We start from the raw sequence: 12,836 nt of genomic DNA, 5'->3' as shown, positions 1-12,836 counted from the left end.
CCCCAGTGCCCGCTGACATGGCTGTTCCTTATTCCAGGTCAGCTTCCTGCGCTGAAGACCCCCGATGCCGGCGTCGTGTTCCAGACCAGTAACATTATTACCCATCTCAGGAAGCAGGTGAGTGAGTGGAGAGGGGTCCTCCTGCCCCCTGTGGTGTCACCCCCTGTGCGGTGCCGGACCCCTCTCCATGCCTATTTCAGCTACACCAGGGTCACCGGTGTATATATCAGGGGGTGATGGGGTCACCAGTGTATATATCAGGGGGTGATGGGGTCACCAGTGTATATATCGGGGTGATGGGTACACCAGGGTCACCAGTGTATATATCAGGGGGTGATGGGTACACCAGGGTCACCAGTGTATATATATATCAGGGGGTGATGGGTACACCAGGGTCACCAGTGTATATATATCAGGGGGTGATGGGTACACCAGGGTCACCAGTGTATATATCAGGGAGTGATGGGTACACCAGGGTCACCAGTCTATATATCAGGGGGTGATGGGGTCACCAGTGTATATATCAGGGGGTGATGGATACACCAGGGTCACCAGTCTATATATCAGGGGGTGATGGGGTCACCAGTGTATATATCAGGGGGTGATGGGGTCACCAGTGTATATATCAGGGGGTGATGGGTACACCAGGGTCACCAGTGTATATATATCAGGGGGTGATGGGTACACCAGGGTCACCAGTGTATATATCAGGGGGTGATGGGTACACCAGGGTCACCAGTCTATATATCAGGGGGTGATGGGTACACCAGGGTCACCAGTGTATATATCAGGGGGTGATGGGTACACCAGGGTCACCAGTGTATATATATCAGGGGGTGATGGGTACACCAGGGTCACCAGTATATATATCAGGGGGTGATGGGGTCACCAGTGTATATATCAGGGGGTGATGGGTACACCAGGGTCACCAGTGTATATATCAGGGGGTGATGGGGTCACCAGTGTATATATCAGGGGGTGTTGGGGTCACTAGGGGGTGTTGGGGTCACCAGTGTAGATATCAGGGGGTGTTGGGGTCACCAGTGTAGATATCAGGGGGTGTTGGGGTCACCAGTGTAGATATCAGGGGGTGTTGGGGTCACCAGTGTAGATATCAGGGGGTGATGGGGTCACCAGTGTATATATCAGGGGGTGTTGGGGTCACCAGTGTGTATATCAGGGGGTGTTGGGTACACCAGGGTCACCAGTCTATATATCAGGGGGTGATGGGGTCACCAGTGTATATATCAGGGGGTGATGGGTACACCAGGGTCACCAGCCTATATATCAGGGGGTGATGGGGTCACCAGTGTATATATCAGGGGGTGATGGATACACCAGGGTCACCAGTCTATATATCAGGGGGTGATGGGGTCACCAGTGTATATATCAGGGGGTGATGGGGTCACCAGTGTATATATCAGGGGGTGATGGGTACACCAGGGTCACCAGTGTATATATCAGGGAGTGATGGGTACACCAGGGTCACCAGTCTATATATCAGGGGGTGATGGGGTCACCAGTGTATATATCAGGGGGTGATGGATACACCAGGGTCACCAGTCTATATATCAGGGGGTGATGGGGTCACCAGTGTATATATCAGGGGGTGATGGGGTCACCAGTGTATATATCAGGGGGTGATGGGTACACCAGGGTCACCAGTGTATATATATCAGGGGGTGATGGGTACACCAGGGTCACCAGTGTATATATCAGGGGGTGATGGGTACACCAGGGTCACCAGTCTATATATCAGGGGGTGATGGGTACACCAGGGTCACCAGTGTATATATCAGGGGGTGATGGGTACACCAGGGTCACCAGTGTATATATATCAGGGGGTGATGGGTACACCAGGGTCACCAGTATATATATCAGGGGGTGATGGGGTCACCAGTGTATATATCAGGGGGTGATGGGTACACCAGGGTCACCAGTGTATATATATCAGGGGGTGATGGGTACACCAGGGTCACCAGTATATATATCAGGGGGTGATGGGGTCACCAGTGTATATATCAGGGGGTGTTGGGGTCACTAGGGGGTGTTGGGGTCACCAGTGTAGATATCAGGGGGTGTTGGGGTCACCAGTGTAGATATCAGGGGGTGTTGGGGTCACCAGTGTAGATATCAGGGGGTGTTGGGGTCACCAGTGTAGATATCAGGGGGTGATGGGGTCACCAGTGTATATATCAGGGGGTGTTGGGGTCACTAGGGGGTGTTGGGGTCACCAGTGTGTATATCAGGGGGTGTTGGGGTCACCAGTGTGTATATCAGGGGGTGTTGGGGTCACCAGTGTGTATATCAGGGGGTGTTGGGGTCACCAGTGTGTATATCAGGGGGTGTTGGGGTCACCAGTGTGTATATCAGGGGGTGTTGGGGTCATCAGTGTATATATCAGGGGGTGTTGGGGTCACCGGGGTAGATATCAGGGGGTGTTGGGGTCACCGGGGTAGATATCAGGGGGTGTTGGGGTCACCGGGGTAGATATCAGGGGGTGTTGGGGTCACCGGGGTAGATATCAGGGGGTGTTGGGGTCACCGGGGTAGATATCAGGGGGTGTTGGGGTCACCGGGGTAGATATCAGGGGGTGCTGGGGTCACCGGGGTAGATATCAGGGGGTGCTGGGGTCACCGGGGTAGATATCAGGGGGTGCTGGGGTCACCGGGGTAGATATCAGGGGGTGCTGGGGTCACCGGGGTAGATATCAGGGGGTGCTGGGGTCACCGGGGTAGATATCAGGGGGTGCTGGGGTCACCGGGGTAGATATCAGGGGGTGCTGGGGTCACCGGGGTAGATATCAGGGGGTGTTGGGGTCACCGGGGTAGATATCAGGGGGTGTTGGGGTCACCGGTGTGTATATCAGGGGGTGTTGGGGTCACCGGTGTGTATATCAGGGGGTGTTGGGGTCACCGGTGTGTATATCAGGGGGTGTTGGGGTCACCGGTGTGTATATCAGGGGGTGTTGGGGTCACCGGTGTGTATATCAGGGGGTGTTGGGGTCACCGGTGTGTATATCAGGGGGTGTTGGGGTCACCGGTGTGTATATCAGGGGGTGTTGGGGTCACCGGTGTGTATATCAGGGGGTGCTGGGGTCACCGGGGTAACACTTGTGTCTTTTCTCCAGAAATATAATGCAGATTATGACCTCTCTGCCACCCAAGGAGCCGACACCCTCGCCTTCATCTCTCTGCTGGAGGAGAAACTGCTGCCGGCCCTGGTGAGTATCCTGTATATTATATGGGGGAGGATACTGTGTATTATATGGGGGAGGATACTGTGTATTATATCGGGGAGGATACTGTGTATTATATGGGGGAGGATACTGTGTATTATATCGGGGAGGATACTGTGTATTATATGGGGGAGGGATACTGTGTATTATATGGGGGAGGATACTGTGTATTATATGGGGGAGGGATACTGTGTATTATATGGGGGAGGGATACTGTGTATTATATGGGGGAGGGATACTGTGTATTATATAGGGGGAGGATACTGTGTATTATATGGTGAAGGGATACTGTGTATTATATGGGGGAGGATACTGTGTATTATATAGGGGAGGGATACTGTGTAATATAGGGGAGGGATACTGTGTATTATATGGTTGAGGATACTGTGTATTATATGGGGGAGGATACTGTGTATTATATGGGGGAGGATACTGTGTATTATATGGGGGAGGATACTGTGTATTATATGGGGGAGGATACTGTGTATTATATGGGGGAGGATACTGTGTATTATATGGGGGAGGATACTGTGTATTATATAGGGGAGGATACTGTGTATTATATGGGGGAGGATACTGTGTATTATATGGGGGAGGGATACTGTGTATTATATAGGGGAGGATACTGTGTATTATATAGGGGAGGATACTGTGTATTATATATGGGGGAGGATACTGTGTATTATATATGGGGGAGGATACTGTGTATTATATGGGGGAGGATACTGTGTATTATATGGGGGAGGGATACTGTGTATTATATGGGGGAGGGATACTGTGTATTATATGGGGGAGGATACTGTGTATTATATAGGGGGAGGATACTGTGTATTATATAGGGGGAGGATACTGTGTATTATATGGGGGAGGGATACTGTGTATTATATGGGGGAGGGATACTGTATATTATATGGGGGAGGATACTGTGTATTATATAGGGGGAGGATACTGTGTATTATATGGTGAAGGGATACTGTGTATTATATGGGGGAGGATACTGTGTATTATATAGGGGAGGGATACTGTGTAATATAGGGGAGGGATACTGTGTATTATATGGTTGAGGATACTGTGTATTATATGGGGGGAGGATACTGTGTATTATATGGGGGAGGATACTGTGTATTATATGGGGGAGGATACTGTGTATTATATGGGGGAGGATACTGTGTATTATATGGGGGAGGATACTGTGTATTATATGGGGGAGGATACTGTGTATTATATAGGGGAGGATACTGTGTATTATATGGGGGAGGATACTGTGTATTATATGGGGGAGGGATACTGTGTATTATATAGGGGAGGATACTGTGTATTATATAGGGGAGGATACTGTGTATTATATATGGGGGAGGATACTGTGTATTATATATGGGGGAGGATACTGTGTATTATATGGGGGAGGATACTGTGTATTATATGGGGGAGGGATACTGTGTATTATATGGGGGAGGGATACTGTGTATTATATGGGGGAGGATACTGTGTATTATATAGGGGGAGGATACTGTGTATTATATAGGGGGAGGATACTGTGTATTATATGGGGGAGGGATACTGTGTATTATATGGGGGAGGGATACTGTATATTATATGGGGGAGGATACTGTGTATTATATAGGGGGAGGATACTGTGTATTATATGGGGGAGGGATACTGTGTATTATATGGGGGAGGGATACTGTGTATTATATGGGGGAGGATACTGTGTATTATATAGGGGAGGATACTGTGTATTATATAGGGGAGGATACTGTGTATTATATGGGGGAGGATACTGTGTATTATATAGGGGGAGGATACTGTATATTATATGGGGGAGGATACTGTGTATTATATAGGGGGAGGATACTGTATATTATATGGGGGAGGATACTGTGTATTATATAGGGGAGGATACTGTGTAGTATATAGGGGAGGATACTGTGTATTATATAGGGGAGGATACTGTATAGTATATACAGGGATGTGGAATTTCTATCGCCCGACGCCCCGGACTAGCAGTTTTAAAGGGGTAGTCCAGTGGTGAAAAACGTATCCCCTATCCTAAGGATAGGGGATAAGTTGCAGATCGCGGGGGGGTCCGACCGCTGGGGCCCCCTGCGATCTCCTGTACGGAGCCCCGACAGCCCGCGGGAACTCTATGGCAGAGCCGAAGCGCTGCCTTCGGCAATCTCCGCTCTGCCATAGAGATGTATTGAGGGGCGTGTCGGCCGCCACTTCGTGCGGAGGTCGGCACGCCCCCTTCCCGCGGGCTGTCGGGGCTCCGTACAGGAGATCGCAGGGGGCCCCAGCGGTCGGACCCCCCGCGATCTGCAACTTATCCCCTATCCTTAGGATAGGGGATAAGTTGCTCACCACTGAGTCACCACTGGACTACTCCTTTAAGCGCCGGGCAGGTGAATTTGTCCGGCCCTTATCCCGGCTTCGGGCAAGCAGGGCCGGACCTGACAAGTGCGGCGGATCTGCAGTCTGTATGGAGCGGGCAGGAGTCGGGAGCCGCTCCATACAGACTGCAGATCCGAAGCAGAGCAGGGGAGATGAGAAGCTGTGTATGTCTCTCTCTCCCCTGCTCTGCAGACGTGCGGGGGGAGATGAGGGGGCGTGGCTTCTTGCTCTGCAGACGTGCGGGGGGACATGAGGGGGCGTGGCTTCATACTCTGCAGACGTGCGGGGGGACATGAGGGGGCGTGGCTTCTTGCTCCCCGTGCAGACCTGCGTCCTCTGCCTTCACTCCCCCCAGCTGTAGCTTCGGAGAGCTGAGGGGAGGAGACGCGTCTGCACGGGGAGATACATGCGGCGCTCTGCAGTATGTATGGAGCGGGCTCGGGATTCCTGCCCGCTCCATACTCTGCGGCCCCCGGCTGTTCTCAGTAGCCGGGGGCCGCCGCTACTAATAGCCAGCATGAGGCGATCGCCGCGGCTGGCTATTAACCCTTTAGATCGCCGCTGTCAAAGCTGACAGCGGCGTCTAAAGCCTGGGTTCTCAACCTGGGGTACGCGAAAACGCTGACAAATACCGGCCATGCATTGACCAGTATTTGTCAGCGCATCGCCGCGGCAGCTCACTGTACAGTAGCGCGGCCAGAGATGCGGCCAGAGATGCGGCCGGGGCTACTGTAAGCTGCGTGGTTGCCAGGGAGACGTGTGGCCTCCCCTGACGTTGCGCGGAGTTGCCGCACAGCGCAGGGGGACGACATACGTCAGTGCGGCCCTGTGGAACATCCCGTGAAGCAGCAGCCAACGGGACCACAGGACGCCAGGTAAACAACTGTATGGTACAGGGGGGGGGGGGGGGACTGTATGGGACGGAGCACAAGGCATTAAGATGGAGGGGGAGAGGGATAATGGCGGAGGGAGGGGAGTAATAAAGCACAAGGCATTGAAATTTTATGTCTTGTGCTTTATTACTCCCCTCTCCCCTTCCATCTTAATCCCCTTGCACCAGTCCCCCCTTCCTCTGATCCCCCTTTTGCCATATCCGATAATAATGGCACAAGGGGAATAATATGGAGGGGGGAAAATGACAAAAGGGGATCAGAGGGAGGGGGGAATTATCAAACCCCCCCCCCCCTCCATATTAATCCCCCTGTATCATTATTCCCCCTCCTCCATCTTAATCCCCTTGTTCCATATTGGATAATAATGGCACAAGGGGATAAAGATGGAGGGGGAATAATGGTAAAAGGGAATCAGAGGGAGGTGGGAATTGTGGGACAGGGGGAGTAAGACTGAGGGGGAATAATAGCATAAGGGGATTAAGATGGAGATGGGATGCATTAGTATAAAGGTAAGAACACGCCTTTTGTCTGCGGGTACCCCTTGCTCGCAAGTTCCGTGTGAGGGGGTACCCGTGGACATACTTTCAGGCCTTGGGGGGTACGGTCACCGAAAAGGTTGAGAACCACTGGTCTAAAGGGACATGTGAATGCTCCCTGGTGGGCTAGGGGGGTGGATCACCCCTCCCCCCCCACAGCGCGATTGCAGGGGGGCGATCCACTATGGAGGTAGCCGGAGGACTTACCTCTGCTTCCTCCTGTCCAGCTCTGTCATTGATAGATCCTGGCTGGACCAGACTATATCAATGGATCACAGAGCTCACAGATCAATGGAGTTCAATAGAATCTATTCATCTGTCTGAGGAATCTAATGATTCCTCATAAGTCTAATAAAGTGGAAAAGAAAAAAAAAAAGTTTCAATAAAAGTTTGAAAGACACCCAGTGGTCTTCAAACGGTGCCCCTCCAGATGTTACAAAACTACAATTCCCAGCATGCCAGGACAGCCGTTGGCTGTCTGGGCATGCTGGGAGTTGTAGTTTTGCAACATCTGGAGGGCCACAGTTTGAAGACCGCTGCATTAACCCCTTCCATGTTAAAAGTTCAAATCACCCCCTTTTCCTATATAAAAACATGCAAACATAATAAAAATAAACATATTTGGTATCGCTTCATGCGGAATTGTACAACCTATGAAAATATAACATTATGTATCCCGTACGGTAAATGTAATAAAAATACCAAACCACAGATTTGCTATTTTTATAATATCCCAGAAAAAAAAGTTAAAAAGCGATTAAAAAGTCAGATCAATACCAAGATGGTACCGATACAAAAAACAGATTATGGCGCAAAAAATGAGCCCTCATACAGCCTGGTATGCGGAAAAAAAATAAAGCTACAGGGGTTAAAAAATGGCAATTAAAAAAATTAGAAAAAGTTCAGAATTAGTAAAACATGACGTAAACGATACAAATCTGGTATTACTGTAATCAGGCGCCTAAAGTATAAAACTAACATGTTATCTGACCACAAGGTAAATGGCGCAGAAAAGAAAAAACACCAAATCTGCAAAATTATCTTTCACTATTTCAATTTCACTTCCCTAAATATATATATATTTTTTGGTTCAGAGAATATGTTATTGAAAAATTGGTGTCATTCTAGTAGGTAGATATCATTATAGTAGGTAGATATCATTATAGTAGGTAGGAATCATTATAGTAGGTAGGAATCATTATAGTAGGTAGTTATCATTATAGTAGGTAGTTATCATTATAGTAGGTAGATATCATTATAGTAGGTAGATATCATTATAGTAGGTAGATATCATTATAGTAGGTAGATATCATTATAGTAGGTAGATATCATTATAGTAGGTAGATATCATAGTAGGTAGATCTCATTATAGTAGGTAGATATCATTATAGTAGGTAGTTATCATTATAGTAGGTAGATATCATTATAGTAGGTAGGTATTATAGTAGGTAGATATCATTATAGTAGGTAGTTATGGCTATTATAGGGCGAGGAGGAAAAAATCAGAGCGTAAAAGCGAAAATTGGCCGGACAAGTAGATCGTCAGGAGGGACAAGTAGATTTTGCTCCATTTTAGTCCCGTGTACAAGTAGTTTTTTATAAAATTTCCACACCCCTGATATATAGTGTGAGGGGGGAGGGGAGGAGACTGTATTATATAGTGTGAGGGGGAGGATACTGTGTATTATATGGGGGAGGATACTGTGTATTATATAGGGGGAGGGATACTGTGTATTAAATAGGGGGAGGGATACTGTGTATTATATAGGGGAGGGATACTGTGTATTATATAGGGGGAGGGATACTGTGTATTTTATAGGGGAGGATACTGTGTATTATATGGGGGAGGATACTGTATATTATATAGGGGGAGGGATACTGTGTATTATATAGGGGGAGGGATACTGTGTATTATATAGGGGGAGGGATACTGTATAGTATATGGGGGAGGGATACTGTGTATTATACGGGGGAGGGATACTGTGTATTATACGGGGGAGGGATACTGTGTATTATACGGGGGAGGGATACTGTGTATTATACGGGCGAGGGATACTGTATAGTATATGGGGGAGGGATACTGTGTATTATACGGGGGAGGGATACGGTGTATTATACGGGGGAGGGATACTGTATAGTATATGGGGGAGGGATACTGTATAGTATACAGGGGTGTGGAAATTTTATAAAAAACTACTTGTACACGGGACTAAAATGGAGCAAAATCTACTTGTCCCTCCTGACGATCTACTTGTCCGGCCAATTTTCGCTTTTACGCACTCATTTTTTCTTCCTCACCCTATAATAGCCATAAATACCTACTATAATGATAACTACCTACTATAATGATATCTACCTACTATGATACCTACCTACTATAATGATAAATACCTACTATAATGATAACTACCTACTATAATGAGATCTACCTACTATAATGAGATCTACCTACTATAATGAGATCTACCTACTATAATGAGATCTACCTACTATAATGATATCTACCTACTATAATGAGATCTACCTACTATAATGAGATCTACCTACTATAATGATATCTACCTACTATAATGATATCTACCTACTATAATGATAACTACCTACTATAATGATTCCTACCTACTATAATGATAACTACCTACTATAATGATAAATACCTACTATAATGATAACTACCTACTATAATGAGATCTACCTACTATAATGATATCTACCTACTATAATGATATCTACCTACTATAATGATAACTACCTACTATAATAACTACCTACTATAATGAGATCTACCTACTATAATGATATCTACCTACTATAATGAGATCTACCTACTATAATGATAACTACCTACTATAATGAGATCTACCTACTATAATGAGATCTACCTACTATAATGATAACTACCTACTATAATGATAACTACCTACTATAATGATAACTACCTACTATAATGATAACTACCTACTATAATGATAACTACCTACTATAATGAGATCTACCTACTATAATGATATCTACCTACTATAATGATAACTACCTACTATAATGATAACTACCTACTATAATGATATCTACCTACTATAATGATAACTACCTACTATAATGATATCTACCTACTATAATGATATCTACCTACTATAATGATTCCTACCTACTATAATGATATCTACCTACTATAATGATATCTACCTACTATAATGATATCTACCTACTATGATAACTACCTACTATAATGATAACTACCTACTATAATGATATCTACCTACTATAATGATTCCTACCTACTATAATGATATCTACCTACTATAATGATATCTACCTACTATAATGATATCTACCTACTATAATGATATCTACCTACTATAATGATATCTACCTACTATAATGATAACTACCTACTATAATGAGATCTACCTACTATAATGAGATCTACCTACTATAATGATAACTACCTACTATAATGATATCTACCTACTATAATGATATCTACCTACTATAATGATATCTACCTACTATAATGATAACTACCTACTATAATGAGATCTACCTACTATAATGAGATCTACCTACTATAATGATAACTACCTACTATAATGATAACTACCTACTATAATAACTACCTACTATAATGATATCTACCTACTATGATACCTACCTACTATAATGATAACTACCTACTATAATGATTCCTACCTACTATAAGGATACCTACCTACTATAAGGATACCTACCTACTATAAGGATATCTACCTACTATAATGATATCTACCTACTATAATGATATCTACCTACTATAATGATATCTACCTACTATAATGATATCTACCTACTATAATGATATCTACCTACTATAATGATATCTACCTACTATAATGATATCTACCTACTATAATGATATCTACCTACTATAATGACACCTTTTAATTTTTCAATAACATATTCTCCGAACCAAAAAATATATATATATTAAGGGAAGTGAAATGGAAATAGTAAAAGATAATTTTGCTGATTTGGTGTTTTTTCTTTTCTGCGCCATTTACCTTGTGGTCAGATAACATGTTAGTTTTATACTTTAGGCGCCTGATTACAGTAATACCAGATTTGTATCGTTTACGTCATGTTTTTCTAATTTTTTTAATTGCCATTTTTTAACCCCTGTAGCTTTATTTTTTTTCCCGCATACCAGGCTGTATGAGGGATAATTTTTTGCGCCATAATCTGTTTTTTGTATCGGTACCATCTTGGTATTGATCTGACTTTTTAATCGCTTTTTAACTTTTTTTTCTGGGATATTATAAAAATTGCAAATCTGTGGTTTGGTATTTTTATTACATTTACCGTACGGGATACATAATGTTATATTTTAATAGGTTGTACAATTACGCATGAAGCGATACCAAATATGTTTATTTTTATTATGTTTGCATGTTTTTATATAGGAAAAGGAGGGGCACAGTTTGAAGACCACTAGGTTAATGTGTCTTTCAAACTTTTATTGAAACTTTTTTATTTTATTTATTTATTTTTTACACTTTATTACACTTTTATAGGAGGAATCATTCGATTCCTCAGACAGATGAATAGATTCTATTGAACTCCATTGATCTGTGAGCTCTGTGATCCATAGCCAGCATTCACATCTCCCTTTAGACGCCGCTGTCGGCTTTGACAGCGGCGATCTAAAGGGTTAATAGCCAGCCGCGGCGATCGCCTCATGCTGGCTATTAGCGGCGGCCCCCGGCTACTGAGAACAGCCGGGGGCTGCAGAGTATGGAGCGGGCAGGAATCCCGAGCCCGCTCCATACATACTGCAGAGCGCCGCATGCATCTCCCCGTGCAGACGTGCGGGGAGTGAAGGCAGAGGATGCAGGTCTGTACGGGGAGAAATAAGCCACGCCCCCTCATCTCCCCCCGCACGTCTGCAGAGCAGGGGAGAGAAGACAAATACTGTACACGGCTTCTCATCTCCCCTGCTCTGCTGCGGAGGACACAGGCTGCAGAGTATGGAGCGGGCAGGAGTCGGGATCCCGCTCCATACAGACTGCAGATCCGCCGCACTTGTCAGGTCCGGCCCTGCTTGCCCGAAGCCGGGATAAGGGCCGGACAAATTCACCTGCCCGGCGCCCAAAACTGCTAGTCCGGGGCGTCGGGCGATAGAAATTCCACATCCCTGATTATATATAGTGTGAGGGGAGGGATACTGTGTATTATATGGGGGAGGGATACTGTGTATTATATGGGGGGGGGATACTGTGTATTATATATGGGGGGGGGGATACTGTGTATTATATGGGGGGGGGGATACTGTGTATTATATGGGGGAGGGATACTGTGTATTATATGGGGGGGGGATACTGTGTATTATATGGGGGGGGGATACTGTATATTATATAGTGTGGGGGGAGGGATACTGTGTATTATATGGGGGGGGATACTGTATATTATATAGTGTGAGGGGAGGATACTGTGTATTATATAGGGGAGGGATACTGTGTATTATATGGGGGAGGATACTGTGTATTATATGGGGGAGGATACTGTGTATTATATGGGGGGGGATACTGTGTATTATATGGGGGGTATACTGTATAGTGTGAGGGGAGGATACTGTATAGTACATAGTGTGAGGGGGCAGGGGGGTATACCGTGTGTATAACGAGGGGGCGGGGGGGTATGCCGTGTGTATAACGAGGGGGCGGGGGGGTATGCCGTGTGTATAACGAGGGGGCGGGGGGGTATGCCGTGTGTATAACGAGGGGGCGGGGGGGGTATGCCGTGTGT

General features: G+C 45.7%; 1 protein-coding gene across 1 annotated transcript in view; it reads left to right on the top strand.

Moving 5' to 3' along the window:
* Positions 1-37: 37 nt before the first annotated feature.
* The window catches only part of MTX1 (metaxin 1), a gene marked incomplete at its 5' end in the record, with an annotated part of 39,478 nt that continues 26,679 nt past the window's right edge, over positions 38-12,836 (top strand). Inside the window, 2 exon segments of the mRNA XM_056552000.1 lie at positions 38-117; positions 3,131-3,223. Of these exon segments, the coding sequence (XP_056407975.1) occupies positions 38-117; positions 3,131-3,223 (173 nt within the window).

This window comes from Hyla sarda, unplaced genomic scaffold (genome assembly GCF_029499605.1).
Source record: "Hyla sarda isolate aHylSar1 unplaced genomic scaffold, aHylSar1.hap1 scaffold_1317, whole genome shotgun sequence".
In the NCBI taxonomy this organism is placed as follows: Eukaryota; Metazoa; Chordata; class Amphibia; order Anura; family Hylidae; genus Hyla; species Hyla sarda.
The sequence above is the reverse complement of the archived record's forward strand: the minus strand, read 5'-3'. Positions and strand labels throughout refer to the sequence as shown.